Below are 13,634 nucleotides of genomic sequence, written 5' to 3'. Positions count from 1 at the left end.
TATTGAAGGCAAAATTTATAAAAAATACTATATCCTTTAGCCTCCGGCAACTTCCTCCCTTCCCCATTCTTTGTTTTTATGGAGAAATGGACAAAGTGTAAAAAGATAAGGTGAAGCAAAAGGTGGTTAAATTGTGTTACGTAAAGAAAATCTTCCCCTGGAGCAAACAAATAAACACAGTCTTAAAATATTTTGAAAGTACAGTGTGCAAGATAGAAAGATACACTAATCTGTGCCACGAAATTCCTCTTTAAACATTTAATCTGCCATTGGGGAGACACAGGCAGAATATCACAAATGAAGTTACTCATAGCTGTTGTCTAAGCTATTGATTATTATGAACCCATATGCAGGTGTTTAACTCTCAATCTGGAAATAGAGAAACTTTAGAGTCAGTTATGAGTGAACAAATGCCTAAAGGAAACAAAGAAAATCCAAAGTTGCAAAAAATAAAAATAAAGCCAGGTTTTATTTGAAATAAATGGAAGTTTCTTTTGTAAATCTGTATTCGAAATGCCACAGGGGGCTCTTTCTTGTAAGTCAGAATACTTCACAACTCAAAGAAATGCTCCTTGCATTGAGAGGCAAGAAGAATGAGTTATAATTAGGAGTGAACTGGAGACTGCTGGCCTCAGACCAAGTGAAAACACAGTAGGAACAAGCCCACTCCCACTCTGACGATTCCAGAACACGAACTCCGCCCGCACCAAGGAGGCTGACAAGGCCCTGTTTTGTATTAAAGTTTTTGCTCCTAAATTGATTAGGAGAAAAGTTACCATGGCCCAAACCTTAACACAGAAGCAGCCCCAAACCATAAAGTGAACGTTGCTAACTGGTGGCCAGTCATTTCTGCTGAAATAACTCCACTTTTGACTGTTCCTGTTTTTCTCTATCTGAAAGTCTTCTGCATGGTACAGGCTGTTAAGTAGGCATGAAAAAGCACAGACCTCATTGTGTTTCGCTTGAACTTACAACAGACTGTTATTTTAGCTTGGCTGCTGGCTGAAGAAAGGCAAGCAGGCCTGTTAGAAGCCAATTGGGGTTTAAGTGTTCCTCATGAAATAAAACGTGGAATTTTGGCCTACTATGATATTTTCTTTCTTGAGTTCACAAATATTTGATCTTTCTTTCAAATCTCGTTCGAAAAACTGAGATGGAATTGCAAATGCTATGTTCCCCAAGTGTGCTAAAGCTGCCCCAGAGCCTTAGCTGGTGTTTTGACTCATAGCTCTACTAGGCAGAAGCATCAAACAGATTGAGGAGCAAACCACTTTGAAAGAGGCTGCAAATCTAAAGTTTGTTTTCCAAATTTGAAAGAAGTACCCATAAAGGTAACCCGCTACAGGCTTCACTCTCTATTCAAGTTCAAGTCCTGAGCTCTGATGGTGAGCCAGGACTCCTATTTAGCAGCAGGTAATATGGGACACCTGCTTCATAGAGATCCAGACGACCCTGGCCATTTTGGTCTAGAGCTACCCAGGCAAATCCGAGTTAGGATTTTAAAGAAGTGGAAGCTGAATGATTATCTGGTTAATCTGAAAATCATCCTGAAAATTAGTCCTGATTTTTGACACTTTTTTTGTGGGACAGGCGTTTGCAGGAGGTGGAGATTTAGCCATTTATGGTGATTTAGTTTATCAACTACTTACCAAATCTCTACATGACAATAAATGCAGTTAAGATGGAATACACTTTCGATCAAAAAGCATATGCTGCTTTTTCACATTAGAGATTATCATGATTTATGTATTAATTAGCACATTCTCAATCAAAGCATGTCAAGAAAAATGACGCCAGGGCAGATTGGCAAATCAGAATAAAGTGATCCTTTATTTCATATCTGTTTCCTCTTCTCTAGTAGGTTTGTCCAGCTGGTTAACATAACCATCAGTTACAATCAACTTTATCTAGGTAATTTTCATAGAAGTAACAAGGCCCCTGATATAGCAAGGAGATCCATTGCAAAGATAAGCTTTTTTTCACATGATTTACCCGTCATTTCATTTCCAGAGAATCACAGGGAATTCTAGAGATCATCTATCAAGCCTTCTGTCTCCAATCATATGAGCATATTTCAACAGAACCAAGCTTACATTTAAGTAACTTTTATTTTAGGGCTGCAAAGAAGTCTTTCCTTGGCAAGTAAATTATAACAATTCTATTACCAACTTGCTTTAAAAATTCAATTCCTTTTTTTTTTCTCTATCACTAGTAAAAGTGAGTCATCATTTTGCAGATATTAATGCCAAATCTATTTGGAGACAAATATAAAGCATGTTTCAGTCAAGGGGCAACTCCAGGAAAAAAGCATGAAGCTGTCTTTTTTCCTCTTGCTGCACCATTTTCTCCTATTGCTATTCCTCCCCTCTGGACCTCTATGCCCTCCTGTTATCTTTCATTTCATCCTACAGTCAGAAAAAGATAAGATAAATGTATCATTGCTGAGGTGTTATCTTCTCTAGAAAATATTAGTATTTTAAGACAGCACACATGTTAGAAGCCTAAGAAATAAATCTCTAGCTGTGGAATTTCAGGCAGTAGGGCTGACTGAAATTTAGGAGGTAGTACTGAGGTAAGTGCTTCTCTAGGTCACACTTGGTATATGGCCACTGATATGACCTCCATATAGGGCTAACCCTGCAATGAAACTTTCTCCAGGATAGGGAATTGTAAGTTTGCTTTAACCATTTTTGGGGGGGGGGGCTGTGTGTTTTGTGTATGTGTGTATTTGTGTATGTGTTTTATTCCTTAATTATTTCCATTGTTCTTATCCTACTCTTTGCCAACCTTGCTGGAGTGCTATAAGACGTCTTTTTCTTTCCTTGTTTGTCAAAGACAGAAAAGAGAATTCAGCTCAATAAACATTCAAGGGGTCTAGAAACTGCTGGCTTGCTCGTGAAAGGTTCTCTAAGAAAGACCTCCAATTCTAGAGTGATAATGGCCCCAGAACAGGCATATCCAACCCTGTCTGGGGATCATGATTAGGGAAGGAGTTACCTTGTGAAGGTGGAGGAGGGTCCCAGGCTAACAGAACGGTGGGTGCAAGGTTCATGCCCTAAGAAGTATGTGTCTATCCTTCAGAAATCACAAGTGTTGGGGACAGCTGAAATTGGTGCTGGGAAAAGCAGGAAAGGCAACGGGGCAGCAGGCAGTGGTCACATAGGGAAGAGCCAAGGATGCCATGCTGTGGAGTATGAGCTTCCTCCTGGTGTTAACAGAGACCAGATGGACAATTAAGTAGGAGAGAGGCATAGTTAGATTTGTGCTTTGTAGGAGGGAAGATGATGGTTTGAAGACGATGAGCCTGGAAGAAAGAAGACATGTCAGGTGGCTATTTTGGGTTACCCAAGTAAAAAGTGATAAAAATGACAAGGTCTTGAATGAAACCAATGGCACCTGGGGGCAGGATGAATTCCACAGAGGTGCAGGAGAGAATGCAGATGAAAGACCATCCCCCCGCCCATATTCCATCCAGGGTAGTTTAGGAATTCTGGCAGCTCTGTGAGGGAGAGACGGATGATGCCTGCTTTTGTTCACTGCAGTGCCCAGCACATGGAGGGTGTTAAATAAATGTTTGTTGAATGAGTCAATAAGCACAGTTCCTCTTTCCAACATAATATTCAGAACCATTTTCCAACTGTATGGAGCAACCATATCATTCTTTGCTTCTCCGAAGAAGTTACGAGAAGAGCACTCAAACCAGGAAGCCCAACACATGAATGTTTTGTGTACCTAAAATGGGGACTCTTCCCAGCTAAGGGGGTGGAAATGTCTGCTCTGCTTATTTTGGGCAAGACAGACTTTGATGAGCTTAGGTCTGTGATTTTAAATGTTAGTGCAGATTATAAAGCAATAGAAGAATTATGGGACATCTTAAGGAAATTCTTTTGGAATGTTTATCAATACAGATAGAGGCTTTAATACGAGTTAATTCAGGAAACAACTTCCTACACTATTTGGAAGAAGGAACAAAATCGGAAGGGGATATCTTTAAATTTGCAGGACTCTCTAGTTCAATGGAAGCATTTTTTCCTGATAATGTTCTAACACTGATAAGGAGGTCTGTGCGGGACTGTTTTTGCCAGGACTGAGGACAAAGAGCTCTTTGACAGCCTTCACAAGTTGCTAGGCAATGGCTGAGTGATCGTGATAAACTTCAGCTAAGCAGCTCTAAAGAAATGTTCGTGCATTTAATGCCTGATGCATTATGCCCACGGTCTCCACGTGAAATCAGCATTCACTAGGCATTTGTGATTGCATGAATGCAGTAAATAAATCATCTGGGGTGTCATTATTTCCCCTCTCAGAGATCTAACCCAAACTCCTTGTCTTGCTTAATTGTTTATATTCCTCATACAAGTATTGCAATATTTGGGGCGTTAATGAATGAAGGAAATGATTTTGATTTGATGTCTTGTTCCCGAGCAATGAGCTACTAAATATCTATTAGAGCAAAGAGTGAGATTTGTTAACAATCACTGGGCCTGGTGATTATAGGAGAGAGGAACTAAATTATTTAGTCATAACATTATCTCTGCTTTTCTAATCCTCTGGACACCTGAAGCAGAGGCGTATGGCAGTGTAGACAAGTGACTCCCTGGCCTATCCACCTCTGCCCACACAATGCCTTCCCTGAGAGTCATGAATGTCTTCCTGCCGGCCAGGGGCCGGTGCCACCTCATCTTCCTGTTCCTAGCACCGAAGCACTGCGGTTGCATACAACGTGGAGATACTCAATAAATGGTTGTTAAATCAAATTTTTCTCTTTCGATACCATAAACTTTAAAGGAAGAAGGAACTGCTATATTGGTAGCCAAGTTGAAAAAAATCTTGATAAATAAATAATGTAAATCAGAGATGTTTGTATTTGCAGTGGCAACACAAAACACCAGAGAGCATGGCCCGCCTTAGTCCGGGCCCAGATAAAAGCAAACAGAACGGAATGCCAGGCAGATTAGGGATCTGGAAGCTTGGCTTTTACAACAGCCTTTCTTTTGGGAGGGCGAACCCCTCCCTCCACCCTCACTTTAGGGACCCCATGTTCTGCTTTTAAATTACTCCCTCCCCCAAGACCACGTGACAGACAGACATATGCATGTGCTACACATTTCCCACCCTCCTGCCCCAATATCTTAAAGGGTCAAATAACGAGTCATTTGCACTTGTGGCTGATTGGGTGCAAAGCACGTTGATTAAAACTCATGTGCACTTGAATTTGCACTTCTATGTCACTTGACAAAGAAAGTTGGGTCTCCCCTTACTATGACAATTCACGCATCACCGATCAGTGTCCGAAGCAGCAGCTCCCTTACTCAGCTGGTCAAACTCGGTGTGTGTGGGGAAACTTAGAAAGGGGGACTGTCCTTCTGGAGAGGTGCTGGGACCACTGCAGGCCTGGTTCTGCTTGCTGAAAAGAGTAGAAAAGCTGGCCTCTTCTCATGAAGTTGCCTGCAGTGTTTCCTCTTTCCAGTGCCCCCCTTCCTGGCTGGGCTCAGATGAGCACCCCACCTCTCTTCCTACTCTCCTTTCCCCTCCTCATCATTATCCACGCCTTGCTAGTCCCACTCTCTATCCTAAGGCTCCTAGACTTTGCTTTGGCATCTTAATCTCCTTTCTCTCAGTTTAGCATTTAACTTTTTTGTTCCGGAATGAATGTATCTCTAAGCCTCCTCTAGTCTTTTGCCACTGGCTATAAGGTTTTCTGTCGCAGAAATGTTCCCATGGACTCCAACCTCTTCAATCACTAGAGTAGCAAGGTAGAGCAGAAGCCAACCCACAGATGGGTAATTGCCCCTGCAATTACCGGGGTAACTTTTTAAATAACAGACAGGGCCAACAGGTAAGGTTGTGCAGGTTGTACACTGCACAAGAGCCCCTGGCTAAAGGGCTGTTAGAGCAGAAATCCAGCTCGTTGCTTTCTACCACCAAGAAGCACACCCTGAGGGAATTCCAAATCTTTTCCAAATTTGTCTGAACGGTACTTTATAGGCTGGCAATGGCTCCATCCTCCTCCTCATGCACCCTCCAGACTGTCATTTAGTAGGTGTGAAGTGGGGATCAGGAATATATGAGTTAAAGGAGTTCCCAGGTGACAGTGATCTTAGCCAGGGTCGGGAACCAGCCTGGAGACTGCATATCCTCCCAGACAGCTGGAATGAAATCTTGATTAGCTGTAACACTCAGCAAAGAGGTGATCTAGCTGACTGAAGTCAGAGCAGAAAGGAAGGGGAAAAGAAAAACATCAGCATGTTTCTGTTTTTGGGAAAAACTTTATAAAGCATATCACTCCACTACTCTGGAAACACACACACACATACACCTAACTATGTTTCACTGACACCTGGAATTTCAGAATAATGATTTTGAAGAGGCAGTCTCATTTTATTAGAGAGAGAGAGAGAGAGAGAGAGAGAGAGAGAGAGAGTGTGTGTGTGTGTGTGTGTCTGTGTGTGTGTCTGTGTGTGTAGCAGAGGTGTGGGAGAAGGAGCCCAGGACACAGCCTATATCTTGTTGATGTTTCATTTTTTCCCATTTTTTTAATGCAATCTGCCTCTGTTTGATAAAGTAACCTATTGGCTAAACACATCAATAAATTAAGGTTTTAATTAAAAACATATAATAAAAGTGCATGTCTCTTCTTTTGAAAAATGCTACATTTCTTTTGGAAATAGTATCTGGGATGTCAGATGCAACTTTTGGTTAATATTTATGGTAGTACATTTTGAAAACTTATTTTATGACTAGGTAAAAATGGGACTATCAATTATAGTAGAAATAAATAAGAGTCTTGTTTCCTTTAAGAAAAAAGACTGTCAAACATTAGAAAAGAGAGTGAAGTTACAAGGATGGTGATGAGCCCCTTGGTGAGAAAGCAAGCTGACCTCCTCAGGATATCATGTCAGTGCCTGACTTTCTCAATGTGGGTATGTCAGTTTCTTTGCAAAGAGGGATAAAGGTCTCTTGACCCTTCTTTCTGGATCCATACTCCTTGGCCAGATCAGCCTCTCCCCATCCTCAGCAGCTGAGCACATTTGGTGCCTCTACAGTATCTTGACGATTTGGTCGAGGGAAGAGCCCAGGTCCCTGTGTTAGATTTCATTGATTCCTTCACAAAAGCCTCCCTGTCATCCCACATACTTGCTACCGTCTTCAGCGATTCTCAACATTTCACCTACAGCAATCTCCACAATAAGGAGGAAGGAAAAAGAATCACTTGCTTCCCTGGACTGAGGTTACTTATTTTGCCCCAAACCTGATATCTAAAGGAAAAGCAAAGCTTTCTTCCTATTTTGAAATGTCTTTATGAGGCACTTACTCAAAACAAGTATGTAATGAAAAATGATGAGTCTACCCAGTTTTGACAATGAAATGGTGTTCTGTGTACATAATACAGAGTCTACTCTTCTTTCCTTTTAGAAAAATAAGCCAATTCTTGATCCAACTGTAGGGTGTTTTCCAGAACTTCAGGAATTTTCTTTTCCTCTACATATGTTTGCTTATACAAGTGTGTTCTGTTGAGTGCAGGGGATGACTGCTCTAAAAAATGTCTCCCAGCAGTCTTAGATACTTACAGACCAACAGCCCATGCAGAAGACCCATAGGAATTAAACACTGGAGCCATGAAGCAAAGAGATGGTGGGCAACAAGTGATAGAACAAATGAAGCAGCAAAACTTCCTCCCCTTTGGAGAAGCAGACCAGTCACAGATGGACAGAGGATTACAAGATTATGTTGTGTGGGGCTTCCCTGGTGGCGCAGTGGTTGAGAGTCTGCCTGCTGATGCAGGGGACACGGGTTCGTGCCCGGGTCTGGGAAGATCCCATATGCCGCGGAGCGGCTGGGCCCGTGAGCCATGGCCACTGAGGCTGCGCGTCCGGAGCCTGTGCTCCGCAACGGGAGAGGCCATAACAGTGAGAGGCCCGCATAACGAAAAAAAAAAAAAAAGATTATGTTGTGTGACAAAGCCACCGCATCCCCACAGGAGCTCCACAGGTCTAAGGCCAGATGGGATCATTTGTCTTACCCCATGACCCAGACTATGGAATGTAACTAACACATTTTCTAGCTGGCTTCAGGCTAAATCATATCTCTTGCTTTTCTCATGTATACTAGCACACGCTTTTCACAGGCTTGTTCTAAATCATCAAAGCAGGTGTATACTTGATCAATGACTGTTGTGTTCAGGAACATCTCACATTTCCTCTATATTCATAAGACAAAAGTAGATTTGGTGGAGTATGGCCCAAAACAAATGATGTGACTTCTCTGTTAGTTAAGTTCTGAATTTGCCAGGGGGCTAAAATGCTATTTGCTTCACTGTGGTCTTTGAGAACTTAGTACTGGTCACTACATTTGAGAACTTCAAGAACGCTGTGAAGTCACAAAATCTGGTTTAATCCCTGGAGGGATGTAGTTTTAACATTTAGTAATTAAGAGCCAAACAGAAACATGGGAAGGTGGAATTTCACATTGGGAAGTCAGTTATCTCAGCCTTTGCAAGTCAGGGAGGAATTAGAGGGCCAGGGAGTCCTTGTTTCTGTGGGTAGCTCCTATTGACAGAAAATGAAGTCTATTACACAAGCCTTGACCTGTTTCCCAAGGTAGCTCTCAAACACTAGAAATCAAGCACACTACAGTTTTTCTGTTTACTCCTGCCAGAAGCCAAAGAAGCTCTCAACAAATTCCAAAGGGCTGAGAGACACCACTGCAGAGGTTACTGTTGGCCTCCTGCGTTCAAGGATCTGAAGACTTAATATTGATAAGTTGGCAATATTACTCTCATGGATCTATTTATTCAATCCTCTTTAATTTTACACCTTGTTTCTTTGCAGGAGTTAACATGCTGATCCTAAAATACATATGGAAATTCAAAGGACCCAGGATAGCCAAACAATCTGGATAAAGAAGACCAAAGTTGGAAGACTCACATGTCCCAATTTTAAAACTTTCTACAAAGCTACAGCAATCAAAAGAGTATGTTACTGACATAAGGATAGGCATATATATCAATGGAATAGAAATGAGAGTCCAGAAATAATTGCTGTCACATTTATGGTAAATTGCTTTCTGACAAGGATATCAAGACAATACAGTGGGGGAAAGAATGTTCTTCTCAACAAATGGTGTTGGGACAACAGGATATTGACATACAACTGAATAAATTTGGACCCCTACCTCACACCATATATAGAAACAAACTCAAAATGTATCAAAGACCAGAATGTAAAAGCTAAAATTATAAAATGCTTAGAAGAATACTCAGGCATAAATCACTGTTATCTAGGATTAGGCAATGGTTTCTTAGATTTGACACCAAAAGTACAAGCAACAAAAGAAAAAAGTAGATAAACTGAACTTTATAAATATAAAAACTTTTCTGTGGCAAAAGACACCATCAAGAAAGTGAAAAAATAATCACAGAGGGAAAATGTTTGCAAATTATATATCTGAAAAGGGACATAGAGCTAGAATATATAAAGAGATATTACAACTCAATAATAAAAAGACAAATAACCCAAGTTTAAAAATGAGCAAAGTATCTGAAGAGGTATTTTTAAAAGAAGATACACAGATGGCCAATAAATACATGAAAAGATGCTCAACGTCATTACTTATTGAGGGAATGCAAATCAAAAACACAATGAGATAAGGTTTCACACCCACCAGGATGGCTATAATCAAAAAGATAATAACAAGTATGGTGAGGATATGGAAACTTCATACACTGCTGGTAGGAATGCAAAATGTTACAGATGCTTTGGAAAACAAGTGCAGTAGTTCTTAAAAAGGTTAAACTTAGAGTTACCATACAACCCAGCAATTCCACGCCTAAGTGTATACCTAAAATATATACATCCACACAAAAACTGTACAAGAATGTTCATAACAGTATTTTTCATAATAGCCAAAAAGGTGGGAACAACCCAAATGTCTATCAACTGATGAATGGGTAAATAAAATGTTGCCTATCCACACAGTGGAATATTATTTGCTAGTCAAAAAGAATGAAGTATTGATATATGCTCCAATATGGGTGAACCTTAAAAACATACGCTAAGAGAAGGAATCCAGTTACAAAATACCACATATTATATGAATCTATACAATATCCAGAATACGCAAGTTTACAGAAACAGAAAGTAGATTAGTGGTTGCCTAAAGTAGAGAGAAGGGTGTGGGAGGGTGAGTTGGGAGTAAATGCAGAATGACTGCTAATAGGTACTAATAGGGTTTTTGTTGTGGGGTGGTAATGAAGATCTTCTAAAATTGATAGTGGTAATGGCAGTACAATTGTTTGAATACACTAAAAACCACTGAATTCTACACTTTAAATAGGTGAATTCTATGATATGTGAGTCTATCTATCTACCTACCTACCTACCTACCTACCTATCTATCTATAAAAAGGTTGCTAGTTATCAGCACTGAGCACCATGGTCCTCTCATATAATTCTCAGAAGTCTTCATCCATGCTGAAAATAAATCTCAGCGTAACTTCCCTCTCCCCCCAGCACTTCTTGGACTAAGTCCATGCATGGCAGTAGGGTGTAAAAGTTAAGAGAGCTGGCTACATGGTGGGACAGCATTGGTGCAAATCCCATTTCTCATGTTTACTGACTCTGGGACTCTGGGTCAGGCCACTTAACTTCTCTTTGCCTCAGTTTCCTCATCTGTAAAAAGGAGAAAATAATATTTTCTACCTCATAGAGCTGTAAGCCTGCAGTAAGCGCTCAATAAGCATTACTTATTATTATTTCTCTAGAGTCTTCTTTGTGTGCATTTTTGCTAAAAGGTAAGGCCACTCCATAATTTCCTCAACATGACAACTCTGGTATGGAGGCTAAGAGTCTTCTCTGAAAGACCCATCTTCTGAAAATATGAACCATCACTGAAGAGAATACTGGGCTCGTTACCATCAATTTCTCTTTTAGAGGACAAGTTAAAAAACTATTCTCGAGGATACTGAAGAATCACCAATATGGAAGCAGCTCTGTCTTACAAATCCCTCTCTCTTCTCTAAATATATATACAAATATATTTAGACACAAATATATACAAAGGCACACACAAATGACTTCCAATGAGAATATAATTTTAAACGAAAGTTTTGGTGCATTTATCTACCTCTAATCCTGTCTCCAGTTTAACAGGATTTCACTCTAAGTTGGCAATCAGCATTTAACATTTCAATTTACTTACAGAAGAAATGTTCATCAATATATTCAGTTCATTCTTTCCAATATCTGATAACTTTCCTATTGCATTCCCATTAGTAATTTTTCTTAATGAGGGTTTAAAATTCTATTTTTTGTCTTCTTTTGTCTTCTTAGAACACCCTTGAACTGACGTATCAAAAAGAAGAGCAAGATCCCAATTTGCTTGAGCATTTAGTGCCATCTCCCAAGTCTATATATCCTAAGTAAAAACATGGTTCTTCTCCCAAGACCACTGTTAGTTTGATAAACTTCCTGGCTGAAACCAAGAAGCCATATAAATAAGGAGAAACTTCTACCTTGTGGTTAGAAAATTTGTCCTCAATCATATTATGAATTTTTTTTTTTTTTTTTTTTTTTTTGCGGTACGTGGGCCTCTCACTGTTGTGGCCTCTCCCGTTGCAGAGCACAGGCTCCGGATGCGCAGGCTCAGCAGCCATGGCTCACGGGCCCAGCTGCTCCACAGCACGTGGGATCTTCCTGGACCGGGGCACGAACCTGTGTCCCCTGCATCGGCAGGCGGACTCTCAACCCCTGCACCACCAGGGAAGCCCCATATTATGAATTTTTAAGACAAATATTATTGTAAGAAATATTTCTAGTAATAAATATTTTAATATTTGCATATTAACCATAAAACTATTTAATAGTTTTGCCTCACTGAGGTGAACTTATTTTCTTATGGTTTATTTCAATCATTCTTTCCTCAATGCTCAAAAATACCACAGAGGTCTTGCTAAACTCTTCACAGCAATTCACAGTTTTCCCTTCTTGATGACGTGAATTCTGATAGTTTATTGGGTTGGCCAAAAAGTTCGTTCAGGTTTTTCCGTAACATCCATACCAGAAGGCTCAAGAGAATTGCTCTTGCCTGATTCAACAAAAAGTCATCCCTGGATTACAGATTAATTAGGCCTAGCAGTAATACTTCTTGGGTAAAAATTTGTCCGCTTCCTGGAGACTTTACCATATTTTCAATTTTTTCTGAAAAGTTGACCTGTGCATGTTTCTCTGAAGTAGCAAGGAACAGCGCTAGGCACAAGTTGGCGTGTTTCCCATTTCAAGTAGTTTCCCATTTCAAGTAGTGCCCCTTGGTTCTCACCTGACCATCCGGGGAGGCAGCGGCAATGGCCCGTGGTGGGGTGGCAGCCATCCGCATGGCTGCAGTCACAGCGCTCGGCACAGTTCAGCCCATACGTGCCATCCTGCATGGAAGATAGCAATGAGGGATGGGAATCCCATGGTGGGAGATGAGAGGGACCTCAGTCAGCCGTTTCAGAAACAGCACCCTCCCCTCCCAAACACCTCTCAGCAGCATGCATTACAATCACCTCTTCCCATGTCTTCTTGGCCCCCCCAAATATAGGCTAGGCTGCAAGAGGTAAGCATTTTTAAATCGCTCAAACCTTAGTTTATGTCTACCATACGAATGGTGAACCAACTATGCCAAACCAAATATAGGTAAACATGCCAATTAATTAAAATAATATTTATCTTACCATGAGCCACAACTCATAAAAATATTGTCTTTTTGTTCCTAAAGATTTTTATAAAATATTTCAGTACTCCTTACAGGGCATTTATTTTCCCCCATTGAGGTATAACTGACATACATTTTATTAGTTTCAGGTCTAAAATATAATGATTCGATATTTGTTTATGTTGTGAAATGATCACCACAATAAGTTAACATCTGCCACCATACACGGCTCCAGAATTTTATTCTCCTACAAGGCATTCTATTCATTAGTGAAAAGGGAAGTCCCTGACCCACATGAAGAAAGCCTAAAATTTTAAAAATAACAGTTCTAATGATGAAGCTCATTTCCATAAATTGCCAATGAGATACATAGAACTAGGAGAAATTAACATCTTTTGTCACTTTTCCTAATTAGCATCCTCCTCTCCATGTTGCCATCTAAACCACATGAAACATTCTGATTCAACCTCCTGAGCCAGGATGCAGTGTGTGTCGGCACCACCCCCACCCCCACCCCCGCCCTCATCCCCTCCCAGACCTGAATGTTTTCACATGCACGTCCGCGTTGGTGGTCCAGCAGAGATGAGACTCTTCACGGACGTGATCATTTACTTTGTGGGAGAGGAATGAAAGTTCTGCATTTATAAGCCCTGCTCTTTTGCCAGGTCCTGACTGAGGGAGACTACTACAAACCTCCCACAGCACCAAGCTGCAAAATTACCAAGAGGGAGGCACCGAGAACCAGCATTAAACAGGTAGTGGGTGTTAGATGGCATAATCATTTGTCTAGTGCTTACTAAAATAAAATATTAAAAAAACATTTTTACGTTCTACTAATGTTTGTTCGGGCTTATAGGATTTAGCTTTGCCACAGTGTGAGCCACTAAACCATCTTCAGCCTTTGCTGATTTATTAATGCATCTAATAATATACCAAAAAAA

At 40.6% G+C, this 13,634-nt stretch overlaps 1 protein-coding gene across 1 annotated transcript in view; it reads right to left on the bottom strand.

Moving 5' to 3' along the window:
* Positions 1 to 13,634, bottom strand: part of MEGF10 (multiple EGF like domains 10) — a 362,791-nt gene that overhangs the window by 22,112 nt on the left and 327,045 nt on the right. The window contains exon 15 of the mRNA XM_060143502.1: positions 12,316 to 12,418. Coding sequence (XP_059999485.1) covers positions 12,316 to 12,418 — 103 coding nt within the window. The remainder of the gene's footprint in view (positions 1 to 12,315; positions 12,419 to 13,634) is intronic.

Source organism: Lagenorhynchus albirostris, chromosome 3 (genome assembly GCF_949774975.1).
Source record: "Lagenorhynchus albirostris chromosome 3, mLagAlb1.1, whole genome shotgun sequence".
Lineage (NCBI taxonomy): Eukaryota > Metazoa > Chordata > Mammalia > Artiodactyla > Delphinidae > Lagenorhynchus > Lagenorhynchus albirostris.
The sequence above is the reverse complement of the archived record's forward strand: the minus strand, read 5'-3'. Positions and strand labels throughout refer to the sequence as shown.